At 48.6% G+C, this 12,807-nt stretch overlaps 1 protein-coding gene across 1 annotated transcript in view; it reads right to left on the reverse strand.

Annotated features, from left to right (window-relative positions):
- Positions 1-5,063: 5,063 nt before the first annotated feature.
- The window catches only part of Mrm1 (mitochondrial rRNA methyltransferase 1), an 8,188-nt gene continuing 444 nt past the window's right edge, over positions 5,064-12,807 (reverse strand). The window contains 5 exon segments of the mRNA XM_033762917.1: positions 5,064-5,734; positions 5,989-6,108; positions 6,205-6,337; positions 12,247-12,340; positions 12,506-12,807. The exon segment at positions 12,506-12,807 is cut by the window's right edge and continues 90 nt beyond it. Coding sequence (XP_033618808.1) covers positions 5,577-5,734; positions 5,989-6,108; positions 6,205-6,337; positions 12,247-12,340; positions 12,506-12,807 — 807 coding nt within the window. The 3' untranslated portion in view covers positions 5,064-5,576.

Below are 12,807 nucleotides of genomic sequence, written 5' to 3' on the forward strand. Positions count from 1 at the left end.
CAAGAGGGCACCAGGTAGGGGCAAAGGACAGGATTTCCTTAAAGTTCTTGGGGTTCAGTCAGGAGGAGCCTTGGGTAGGACCAGGCGCTGCAGAGCCCCAGGTATAAATCTCTTGGTCCCAATTCAGTGACTGGGTGCCCTCTTCCCAAGGTGGGGAAACCCCAGCCTGCTATACAAGGGTCAGCTTTAAAAAGATAATTATGAGAAGTAAAATAACAACCACAGATACCAATTAAAGAGATTTTACAGTTTATGCTAACTGCCTACAAGGTATGATGTGCTCATTTTATAGAAAAGGTAAATGATAAGCGACTTGCTGAAGGTCACCCAGCTAGGAAGAGGTGGGTGGGTACTGGGCGGGGCCATGTTCACCCCAAGTCCGCAGAACGCAAAGGAAGGAAGAGGAAGAGCAGCAGGGCTGAGATGCAGTGAGGAGAGGGAACAGGAACCTATGGGTTACAGACTGATGGGGGAACCATAAAGGATGGGCTGCCCTGGACACCAGGTCCCCTGACCACACCTCCAGGACCTTCGGGAGAGGCGGACAATGACAGCTTCCTGGTCAGTGGCTATCATCTCTGCCTCGCACAAAACCCCCTCTGTGCACATCTGGAGCACAGCAGTTAGGGGCAGAACTTTCTGGAAGCCTCCCGCAGCAGGAGGAGCCAACGACCACCAGGGAGGTGTTAATGAAACAGGGAAGCTGTGAACAGACCCAGGAGCAATTCCAATCTGACACCTCCACCCCAGCCCCCACCAGTAATGAGCTGGGACTTGCCCCTCTCCCCAGGGAGGGGGTGAGGGGAGAAGTCTTTGGGCATCTTCAGAAGCCTCCTTTCATGATCATTATTATTTGCATTGCAGTAAACAGCTCACATTTATTGAACACCTACTGTGCCCCAGGCCCTGTGCTGTCTTTTGTATAATCTTATTATTAATCCTCATCCATAAACCTTAAGCCTATGTGGGAAGTACTCTTCCTATCTCCATTTTATAGATGGAGAAACTGAGGCTCAATCTAAGCACTGTACCTAGAAGTAGAGCCAACACTGGGGCCCAGTACTGTGGCTTGCATGTCTGTGTTCTCCACTGTTGGCGCCGTGGCCCTGACACGCGCCCCTGAGACTCTACACAGGGAGGCACCGCCATGTGGCCCGGCCTGAATTAGCGGTGGTGAATAAAGGCGGCATGTCCACCGTGTGTCCTTGACGGTCCAGAATTGGGAAGAAAGGAGGGTGGGGCAGGATCCCAGCCCCAGCACCAAGCCTCTAAGTCTCTCCCTGTCTGCTTTCTCAGGCTCTTTTCCACGTGTGTGCAGACAGAATTGGGGCAGGGTTCTGGAGGGGGAGGAGGTGGGGGAGGGCTTTGGAAGGGGAGGGAAAGCTTTGGGCTGGGGAGTCCTGAGGAAGTGGGGAGCTGTTTCTGGAAGTCCCCTGCCTTCCAACTGCGGGGAGGAGGGGCCACACAGCACAGCCCCGGGAGTGGAGTCCCTTGTTTGTAAACATCATTAATCAGGGATTAGCAGATGGGCATGCTAATTGCACCTGTGGAAGTGAGAGACCTCAAGGTTGATTACATTTACAAACCGTGGGGATCCCTGGCGCCCGGCCCTGCAGGAGCGGGGTGGGTGCATCTAGTTTAGGACCCAGACTGGGGGGAAGGAGATTTGATAATTTAGCCTCATGCCAAAAATGAGATTTCATCCCTGGCCGAGGGGGCCTGGGCTCCACTCAGCTGCTCTGAGGATACCAAATCCTTCTGAAACCTTTCTCTTCTTAGCCAGGGTGCAGAAAGGAGTAACAAAAAGGGTGTTCTTTCAGCTTCCTGCCCACCCCCAAGCCCTTCCAGCAGTCTCAGAGTAAACCACGGCGGTGTGCCGCAGCCCAGAGGAGTGCTGGAGCCGATGGGGAAACTGAGGCCAGGTTGGAAGAAGAGCACTTCTGAGTGCCTTGCCCTCGAAGTCTTCCCACAGGCACTGCCAGGAATTTAAGCATCCTCCTCCAGGCCTGGAGCTGCGGGGTTTTCTGTGCTGCTCTCTTTAAATCCATACCACAATCTTCTGAAGTGGATACCATTGTTATTCTCATTTTATAGATGATTACAAACTGAGACTTGGAATTTAAGGAACTTGTCCACATTTACGCTCCCAGCAAGTTAGAGTTGAAACTCAAAGCGAGCACCATTTCACAGCCAGGGTCCTGGCTTAACCACCACTCTTCTCCCCCCTAACTTATCCCAACCAATTTCCAGATTCAAGCCTCAGTTTGGCCCTAGAGGGCAGAGTTCACTTCTGCACCCCACTTGGAGCAAGCACTGGGTACCTGCATTTGCTTTCATTAAGTGCATGGGGGTTGGAACAAACGGGTGTGTGTATGTGTGTGTGTGTCCGCGTGAGAGATTTAATATAAGGAATTGGCTCTATGATTATAGTGGCAGGTAAGTCCCAAGATCTGTAGGGTGAGTTGGCAAGCTGGAGACCCCAGGAGAGGTGAGGTTGCTCCAGCTCGAGGCTGAAGGCCAGAAGCAGGAGAGTCCACGGCACAGTTCACATCCAAAGGTCAGCAGGCTGAAGACCCAGGAGGAGCCGTGTCCAGCTGACTCTAAAGCAGGAAGAATTCTCTCACCCCGGGGTGGCTGCCCTTTTGTTTGTTTTATTTGTTTATTTTTGAGACCTGTTCAGGCTGGCCTTGAACTCTGTCCTTTTGTTTTACTGGAGCCTTCAGCTGACCACAGGTGGCCCTCACAGAAAGAGGCACTCTGCTCTACTGGCTACTGATTTAAATATTAATCTCTTCCACCAACACCCTCAGAGAAACACTTAGAATAACATTTGACTAAATATCCGGGTACCCTGTGACCCAGACAAGCGGACATACAAAATTAATCATAACATTAAGGTCTGTATTATTAAATGCTGGCCCTAGGGTGCACAGTCCGTTGGTTTTTGCCATTCTAGGGACCAAAGCCAGGGCACATGCCAGGCAAGTGATTACCTCTGAGCTATATCTTCAGCCCAACAGAACATTCTAAATGAGATTCTCTCATTTCGTTTTCACAACTTCCCTGTTAGTGGCTGGGTGTGGTGGTGGCACGCGCCCACCCACTGCAATCCTAGCACTTGGAAGGCCGAGACAGGAGGCTCACCATGAGTACAGGGCCAGTTTGAGCTGCATACTGAGTTGAAGGCCAGCGTGAACTAAATAGTGGGTCCCCATCTCAAAAAACAAAACCAAACAAAAACATAACTTCCTCTTGGGAAGGAGGAGAATAGAACTGGCATTAATGGCACCATTCCCATTTGAGAGACAAGGGGACTAAGAAGCCATCTAGGTTGGGAGCCTTGGATCCAGGCCTAGAACCTGCAGCTTTCAAACACCCCAGGGCTCTCGAGTGGAAGATCGCTCTGGCCCAAACACCCAGGCATGAGCTGAAGAGCACAGGTGTGTGTGTGCTTCCGGGTGTAACTGTGAACGCTGCTTGTACCTGAGCAGGTGGCTCATAAGACAGTGGCACAGTATCAACTGGAGGAGCTTCTGGAAATATTGATGCCTGGCTCCTTCCCCAGGGGTTATTATTTAATAAGTCTGGTGTCTCTGGGCATCTGGAATACTACACACTTTCCCCATTCCTGACCTCACAGCTCCAAGGTCTGGCACAGTTAAGAATTACGACGCTAGGCCCCTGGCCAAGGGCACAGCCGGAGCAGGGAAGACAAAAAACACAGGCAGAGTTCAGACACTGTGGGTCAGTGAGGGACACAGCTCAAAGGGACAGATGCTGGTGAGGAATGGTGGAGTCCAGGAAGGCCTTTGTCTACAATCTTGGGGAAAAACTTTGACTTTACAGTGATCTTTGGTCACTTTGAAACAAATCCAAATTTTGTACTAAATTGGCACTAAAACTAGAATTCCAATAATGAAGAAACAAAACAAAACTAGAGTTCCAAGATAAATCCATCCCAGATGGATTTCAGGAAAAGGGGAAAGGGGGTACTGTTTTTTGAGCATCTACTACCTACAAGGCATGGAGCCCCTGTGGGCCTTCCCAGGAATCCAGGAAGGTGGGTTTATTGGGTTTATTCCCCTTTCCTCCAGGAGGCAGCTGAGGCGCAGGTGTGTGGGGAACTTTCAGGAGTTGCTGCCCTCCCAACCCCAGTCCAGGGCAGCGGCTTTCCATTAGGGATGACTCTGCCACGGGCTGCCACGTCTGGAGGCCGTTTGGTTTCCTAAGTTGGAAGAGCAGTAGAGCTGCTGGAACCCTAAGAAGCCAGGAATGCTGCTCTCTCAGTCAAGAATTATCAGGTTCCAGTGTCAGTAGTGCCATGGCTGAGAAACACCGCTCTGCTGATTCTCACATTAGGTCTTTTTGGGGAGTTTTAAAAATCCTGTTGCCTGTGCCAGGTACCTAGGAGGCTGAGGCAAGAGGATCACATGTATAAGATTGGTCAAGATAAAGGAAAAGAGTCCTAACGCCTAAGTCGTACCCAGGCCCATGGCCTCAGCCGCTGTGGCAGTGTTGTATTTGTTTTGAAGCCTGCCAAGTGGGTCCACTGTGCAGCTAAGACCAGAACCACCATTCTGCACTGTTGCACTACTATTTCTGCTCCACTGTGGGACCCTAGTGAAGGAATACTATCTGTAGGGCTGGGGATGTAGCTCAGCGGCACCGCACCTGCCTGGCAAGCGCAAGGTCCTGAGTTCAATCCCTGGTACCGGAAAAAAAAAAAAAAGAAAGAGAGAGAGAGAGAGAATTCAAAAAGATTCAAAGGATATATAATGAAAATGTACCCAGGAATACCATCTGTCTGGTTTGTACAATAAACTGCAGGCCTGTTCTCACCACCTTGCAGACTCAAAGGTGAGGGCTTTGGTTCATTGGTTCCTTCCACTGAGGTAGATTAACTGCTGGGTCACTGGGGGCATGAGTGGGGGACAAGGGGATGTAGTGAGGCAGGTTATTTGCTAACTTTCCCTGTCTGGTGGGGCTGAGGCCAAGAGTCCCCCAGGTAGCTATAAAGCTTCTCCTAAGTTGTGGACCAAAGAGCAAGGCTGCCACCTACTGAAGGAATCAGACACACTCTCATTTGCTGAGTGGCTGCTGGACGCCAGATGGTTTTATTTCATCCACACAAGGCTAAATGGGAGGTGCAGACCAGGGTTTCCAGGCACATGAAAAGGAAGACGTGCTCATGGGCCACAGAGGGGCAGTAGTCTGCCCGTACAAGGTCCTCGGCCTCCCTGCATTCTCACTCCCGTGGGCACCACAGGCAACACCCAGTTCTGGAAGAATCAGACCCCTGGTTTGGGTGCCTGGTCCCTCCTGAAGCACTTCCTTTGGCTTCCAGGCAGACACATCCATCCTAGCCCACCCTGGAAATGAGCAAACTACCATCTCCAACTGCAAGTCCAACCTTGAAACAGGAGGCCCAACTTCCTCTGGTCTCTACTTCGAAGTCCCCTGCCCACAGTTCACTGGAGTCAAGAACAGGGCACTGGGTCCACACGCAGGGAGACTCCAGCACACGAGTGGAGCTGCAGCCATCCCGACGCCAGCATGCTCGCATCTCAGACAGCCCGTCAGTCCCCTTTGTGCCTCTCTCTTTCTGATTCTGAAGACAGTCCTGGGTGTTCAGCCACTCGGAGTTCTTCTGATGGAGGGTCCTGGAGAAGTTGCCCTCTTTCCTCCTCTGCAGAGAAACCCTTCCTCTGGCTACAAATGGAGTGAAGAAGAATTCCTGCAGGGACAGAAGGACAAGGGAAAGAGAGAGGGACAGAGGAGAGGAAGGACCACATATGAAGGCTTTGACACTTGCCACGTACTTCCTCATTTCATCTTCAAAAGGAGGTATTTTCCTCAATTCGCACTTGAAGCAACTGATACAGGGCAAGACTGAGTAGCTTGTTCAGGATGAACGAGCCAGAAAAATGGGACGGGAAGGAAGCTACCTGTGTGTGATTAGAGGGCACCAGGAAAGGGAAGTAGACTCACCTGTAGCCACAGACACATTTAAAGACTCGAGTCCAGGAGGCAGCTGGCGCCCAGGCAGCACAGTAAGGAGAAGCTGGCATGAGGCCTGCACCTCCTGAGACAGACCAGAGCCCTCATTCCCTGCAGAGCACAGGCAGAGGTTAGGAAGCCCTGCTGGACATCCAAGAGCTCAAGAAATGTGTATCTGAGCACCAAAAGGCAGGGACATCCACCTACCCAGCACGAGGAGAGTAGGCCGGTCCCAGAGGAACTCTAAGCAACTAGTCACAGGGATCTTGGAGGACTGGGAAATCTCAGGTGCCAGACTGCCCACCGTGCCGGCTACAAGCCAGCCCTGCCCAGCTTTGACCTGAAAAAGGGAAGAAGACACCAAGTTCTCGCTCACCAAATCTTCATCAGAGCCCAGGCCAAGGAGGAGCACAGGCAGCCTTGCATTCGCTCAGATCCACTCAATTTAGTCAAAGGTTACTAAATACTTCGACCCAGCCAGGCTTGGTTCCAGAAACTGGGGATAGGGCCATGAACAAACAATGCAGACCATGCCAGGCATAGTGGTACACACGTGTCATCCCAGCCACTCTGAAGGCTGAGTCAGAGGATTCCAAGTTCAAGGCCAGCAAGGAAACACAGCAAGACCCTGTCTCAAATTAAAAAGGGCTGGGGATGTAGCACCCCTGGGTTGGGGGAAAAAAAAGACCAAAATCTCAGCCTTGTGAAAGCATTTAGGAAAGGCCTACTTGAAGTAACAGTTGAGTACAGACCTGAATATGATCAGAGAACATCATGCGGAGGGGAAGAATATTCCAGGCAGAGATCTTCGAGTACGAAGGCCTCACTTACCTTGCATACCTGAGGAAAAGGCAAGGGAGATGGAACAATGGCCACATAAGGTAGGACTGTGATTACGAATGTTTAGAGACCGAGTGCCCAAAATGTAACGCCAGGGCCAGGTATTTAGCTCAGTGGTTCTAGTGCCTGCCTCGCAAATGCAAGGGCCCAAATTCGATCTCCGGTACCAAAAACAAGACCAAAAAACAAAACGCAACGCCAAACCCACTTATTTATTGCAAAGTGCCAACACTGCGATTAAACCTGAGTACTGAGGTTTTAGTTTAGAAAAAATAACATGGCAACTTGGCTTGCGGGCTAACAGGGCTCCGCATGCCTGCTGCAGTGCAAGTGCTATAGATTCGCCATCACTGAGGTAGGACCTCAAAGGGCCCTTCCAGGGCTCTGACTTTCACTCCGAGAGCTGGGAAATGTTTTGAAAGGTGGGAGCAGAGAAGTCACACAAGACTGACTTATATTTCATCAGAACCTCTGCCTGCTATGCTGATGGCCAAGTATGATGCAAGACCAGAGAGGAGGTTTCCACAAGTGGTCAAGATGAGCTGCTGGCTGGACTAGGGTGGCAGCCATGCAGATAGTGAGAAATGGTGAGAGCTAGGAAAGAACTCCAAGGTAAAGCTGAAAGGATTTGGTGATGGGGAACGTGGGTGTGAGAACAGGAAGTCAAGGATGTTGCCATGGCTTCTGGGTTCAGTCACCAACAGGATGGAACGGCCATCAATTGGGCTAGTTTAGCCTAGGAAGAAACAGTTTTGAAAAAGTGTGAAATGCCCTTGTGAAAGAAACTGCTGTGGAGGCAACCGGCCAGGACAATCCAGACTAGGGTCTCCATTTAGGAGGCACTGAAATATAGGTGGTATTTAATGCCGTGAGACCTAGAAATGCTACTATCTAGAGGTCCGGGTGAACGTGAATCACCAGAGATGAATCCAAGAGTTCACAAAGGCAGGAGGAAAACCAGGTGAAAAGAAGGCTGGAGCATGGCTTGGGGGTAGACCCTCTGCCTAGGTTGTTCCAGGAGGGGCTTCGGTTGGATCCCCAACACCAGAAAAGACAAAACCCAGGTTGAAGAGTCTCTCGGGGAAGAGGGTGCGGCCATCTGTGCCAAGTCTGAAGGACTGAGGACTGACCCTTGGATAGAGCAATGCGGGCTCTGTGACCTTGTCAAGGGCTTTGATGTAGCTGGGGGTGCAGATCCGACTCTGTGAGGAGGGGAAGGAAATGTTTACTCACATGCTGATAATGCAAGAGAGCGGTGGGACTCCTACAGAAGTGTCTTGGAGTAGGCAGGAGGGGGTGAGGCCCAGTCCTAGCCTCTGCCTGGAGCATCTCCAGTTGTTTCTTTCTTTCCTTTTCTTCCCGAGTAGTGGAGATTAAACCTAGGTTCTATGCATGCTAGGCAAGCACTTGGCCACTGAGCTAGTCCCTAGTCCTTTTTTAAATTCTGTTTTTGCAACAGGGTTGCACTAAGTAACCCAGGATGGCCTCCGATCTGAGATACTCCTGCCTCAGCCTGTGTACCTAGGATTGCAGGTGTGCACCAACCACACCTGGCCCTCCAGTTCTTCCACAGTAAAAGGAGGGAAGACAATGCTCTGGGATCAGCAGCTGATGGGAGGCAGAGTGGAGCTTTAGTAAGTCTCCATACAGTGTTTCTGTTTTTTCAGGAGCTACTTGATCAGGGGCTGGAAATGAGGAGGGGGAACCCGTCTCCTGCAGGCTTGGCCACAGTTCCTCTGCTGGGGGCTCCTGAAGAGAAAGCACAGCCACAAAACATGCTGTTCAATACAGTAGCTACATGTGACTATTAAGCAACTGAAATGTGGCCAGTCCAAATTCAGATGTGCTATATGTGAAGATGTTAAGGTGAGAGGGAAAATACTTCATTAATATTTAAAATGAGGGGCCAGCAAAAACTGAAAACCTTCATGTTAAAATCAGGAACAAGACAAGGATGCCCACTATCGCCACTTCTCTTCAATATAGTTCTGGAAACATTAGCCACAGCAATTAGACAAGAGAAAGAAATTAAAGCAATAAAGATAGGAAAGGAAGAAGTTAAACTATCATTATTTGCTGATGATATGATACTCTACATTGAAGATCCAAAAAACTCCACCAAAAAACTTCTAGACTTAATTGACAGATTCAGTAAAGTATCTGGATACAAGGTGAATACCCAAAAATCAATAGCCTTTCTATACACAAATAACAGACAGACAGAAAGAGAAATAAGGGAAAAAATTCCTTTTACAATAGCATCCAAAAAAATGAAGTATCTAGGAATCAATCTAACAAAAGAAACAAAAGATCTCTACACTGAAAACTACAGCACTCTGAAAAAAGAAATCGAAGAGGATATAAAAAAATGGAAAGATATCCCCTGCTCCTGGGTAGGAAGAATCAACATAGTGAAAATGGCCATACTACCGAAACTGCTATATACATTCAATGCAATGCCAATTGAAATTCCAACACTATATTTCACAGAACTAGAAAAAAGAATCCAAAAATTCATTTGGAACCACAAGAGACCTAGAATAGCAAAAGCCATTATAGGCAACAGTCACATGGCACCAGGTGTAACAATTCCCAATTTGAAACTATACTACAAAGCCACTGTGATAAAATCAGCATGGTACTGGCAAAGAAATAGGCCTGAGGATCAATGGAACAGACTGGAAGACACAAAAACAAATGCAGATGTACTCAGCTACCTCATCTTCGACAAAGGAGCTCACCATCCTCAGTGGAGGAAAGATAGCCTCTTTAATAAATGGTGTTGGAAAAACTGGATATCAACCTGTCACAGATTAAAATTAGACCCTTATCTTTCGCCATGCACTAAATTAAAATCCAAATGGATTAAAGATCTAAATATTAAAACAGAAACATTAAACTTGCTGGAAAGTAAGTTAGGCAGAACTCTGGAAGACATTGGTATAGGAAAAGACTTTATGAACAAATCCTCAGTAGCACGGGAACTAGCAGAAAGAATCAACAACTGGGATCTCATCTTACTAAAAAGCTTCTGTACTTCAAAAGAAACCATTAGCAGAACTAAGAGACAATCTACAATGTGGGAAAAAATTTTTACCAGCTGTACCTCAGACAAAGGACTATTATCAAGGATATATAAAGAACTCAAAACAATCAGTCCCCCCAAATATAAAGACCCGATCCAAAAATGGGCATCCGAAATGAACAGACATTTCTCATACAAAGAAGTGAAAGCAGCAAGAAAATATATGAAAAAATGTTCCACATCACTGGTCATTCGAGAGATGCAGATGAAAACAACACTGAGATTCCACCTCACCCCACAAAGAATGGCTGCTATCAAGAAATCACACAATAACAAATGTTGGCGGGGTTGTGGGGAGAAAGGAACCCTCCTCCATTGTTGGTGGGAGTGCAGACTAGTGCAACCACTATGGAAATCAATATGGAGATACCTCAAAGAGCTTGGACTGGAGGTTCCATTTGACCCAGCCATCCCTCTGTTGGGTATCTTTCCAAGAGAACTAAAAGAATCATATCACAGAGAAGTATGTGCACCCATGTTTATAGCGGCACAGTTTGTAATAGCTAAATCTTGGAAACAACCTATTTGCCCATCCGTTGGAAACTGGATAAAGAAGTTGTGGTTTTTCTATAAAATGGAATATTACTCAGCCATAAAGAGCGAGAGAATAGATTCATTCATAGGAAAATGGATACATATTGAAGATATACTCCTAAGTGAAATAAATAAGTCCCACATGTGTAAATACCAAATAGTTTCCCTGGTGTGAATATTCTGCAACAATGCATAAGATTCTAATAAGATTACTGACATTTAGAAATGGGAGGAAAGGAGCTAAAGATGTAGGGAAGGTGTGATACGTAGGGGAAGAACAAAAAGGGAAAAGAAAAAAATGTGAGAGAATGAAAAGATGAAAATAAAGTGTTTGTAGATGGGGAAGGGAGGAGGGGGTGAAGGGAGGGCAGAGGTAAGGGGAAAAAAATGAGAATCAAGACTTGCCATGTAAAGGCACATGATCCCAACAATGAATGTAACTGTACTGTATCCCTAAATGTACCAATAAACTCAATAAAATGAGGGGCCAGGGATTTAGCTCAGTGGTTCCACCGCTTGCAAAAGGACCAGAGTTCAATCCCCGATCCCCCCCTCAAAAAAATTAAAATGAGCCAGGAGTGGTGGAGTACATCTGTAATCCCAGGTCTTTGTGGGGAGGTCTGAGCCAGGAAAACTGCAAGTTCAAGCCAGTCTGGGTAACTCCAAGATTCTGTCTCAAATTTTAAAAAAAAGGGGGAGGGGGGATGTAGCTCAGTGCAAAAGCACTGGGCTCAATCAATCTCCAGTACATTCACAGCAATAATAATGATAGTTTAAATGAATTTATGTAAAAATGACAATATTGTGGATATACTGGGCAAAATAGCAAAATTAATTTCAACCTGCTTCTTTTTACTTTTCATGCGGCCACTATAGATAATCCAAAATTATATGAGGGTTGCATTCTGTTTATTGGGCAGTATTGTTCTAAATCCATCCCAGAGCTCTTCCCCTTTTCAAGGGAGATGGGGGTGGGGTCCTCACTGCACCGGGCAGTGTCAGAGGGGCTGCCAAATGTGGGGTAATTCTGCCCCCATGTGTCCAGCAAAGGAAACACAGCTGAAGGCAGCCATAGCAACTGGAGAGGGGCTTCCTGAAATTTGCCCTTCCTAATAGCAAAGTTACAGGTTTTGGAGGGATGGAGGAAGGAGGGAAAGGGAAGGGGAAGCAAAAAGAAGTAAGATGTGTTAGGTAATGTACCAAGTCCCCACCACTATTGTAATTATCATGCACTGCAAACATATTAATAAAAAAGATTCTTCATGTCTCCCCAGTAAACTTTACTTCTTAAAAAAAAAAAAAAAGTCATACAAGTCTGGCTCAAAAATCCTTTCAAGATGTTCCCTACTCAAGGAGCCCAGATCTCCGGTGCACCAGCTCCCCACAGCTGAACAAGAGGCATTACTGGAGACCTACTCCGCTGGCAATGAGACAAGGAGGTAGACTTACAGAAGGGGCAGAGGACTGCAGCAGAGGGAATGACTCCCACAAGTTCCTAACTTCAGACAGCACTCCATTTGTAGTTTAAGGGGAAAGACAGGGAGGGAGGCAGAGGGCGAGGGGGGAGGGGGGAGAGAGAGAGAGAGAGAGAGAGAGAGAGAGAGAGAGAGAGAGAGAGAGAGATCCCCCCCTCCGGAACCTTTCCCTTCCCAATGGGATTTAGGAGGCCATAAGAATCAATGTCAGCATCCCCTCCTCTGTCCCCTTTCCCCATCCGCTGCTGGCTGAGTGCTCTTGAAGAGGTCGGGCTACAGGCTCTTTCTGCTCCTTTCCCTCTCGCCCCCCATTACCTGTAAAAAACCGGCCACGTCATCGATGGAGAAAACGTCCATCACCTCCATAGCCCCCGCGCTGGCCTTGCTGACTACTGGAGTGAGTGGGCAGCTGCAAAGATTCCCCATTCCCCCTTTAGGCTGGGCAATCTCAAACCCCGAGCCCACCCACCCCCGGGCTCCCAGAGCTTAGGGTGAGGAGCTTGGCGATGGACGGGGAGACGTGCTGAGGGAGCACCCAAGGACCAAGGTACTTGGGGAAGAAGGGATGCCCTGCCTGTTTCTACGGCTGGTGATGATTTTGTCCACGCCAAGGAAGTGAGCGGAACGCAGCACAGCACCAAGATTCCGTGGATCATGGAGCCCCTCGAGGACGAGCCACAGCTGCTGGGGGTCATCGCTTGGGCTCGCCTTCCCGGGCTCAGTATACGGCTGGGGCCGCAGAGGGGTCACCTCCATGCAGACGCCTTGGTGCACCTGGTAGTGGCATAGGGCATCCAGTTTCTGCCGCCTGGGCCTAAGAACTGGAATGTCCTGCGCCTCGGCTACCCGGAGAAGCTCGGCCCGCTCCCCCTGGAG

This window comes from Fukomys damarensis, unplaced genomic scaffold (genome assembly GCF_012274545.1).
Source record: "Fukomys damarensis isolate Sample0158 unplaced genomic scaffold, DMR_v1.0_HiC HiC_scaffold_13, whole genome shotgun sequence".
Classification (NCBI taxonomy): Eukaryota; Metazoa; Chordata; class Mammalia; order Rodentia; family Bathyergidae; genus Fukomys; species Fukomys damarensis.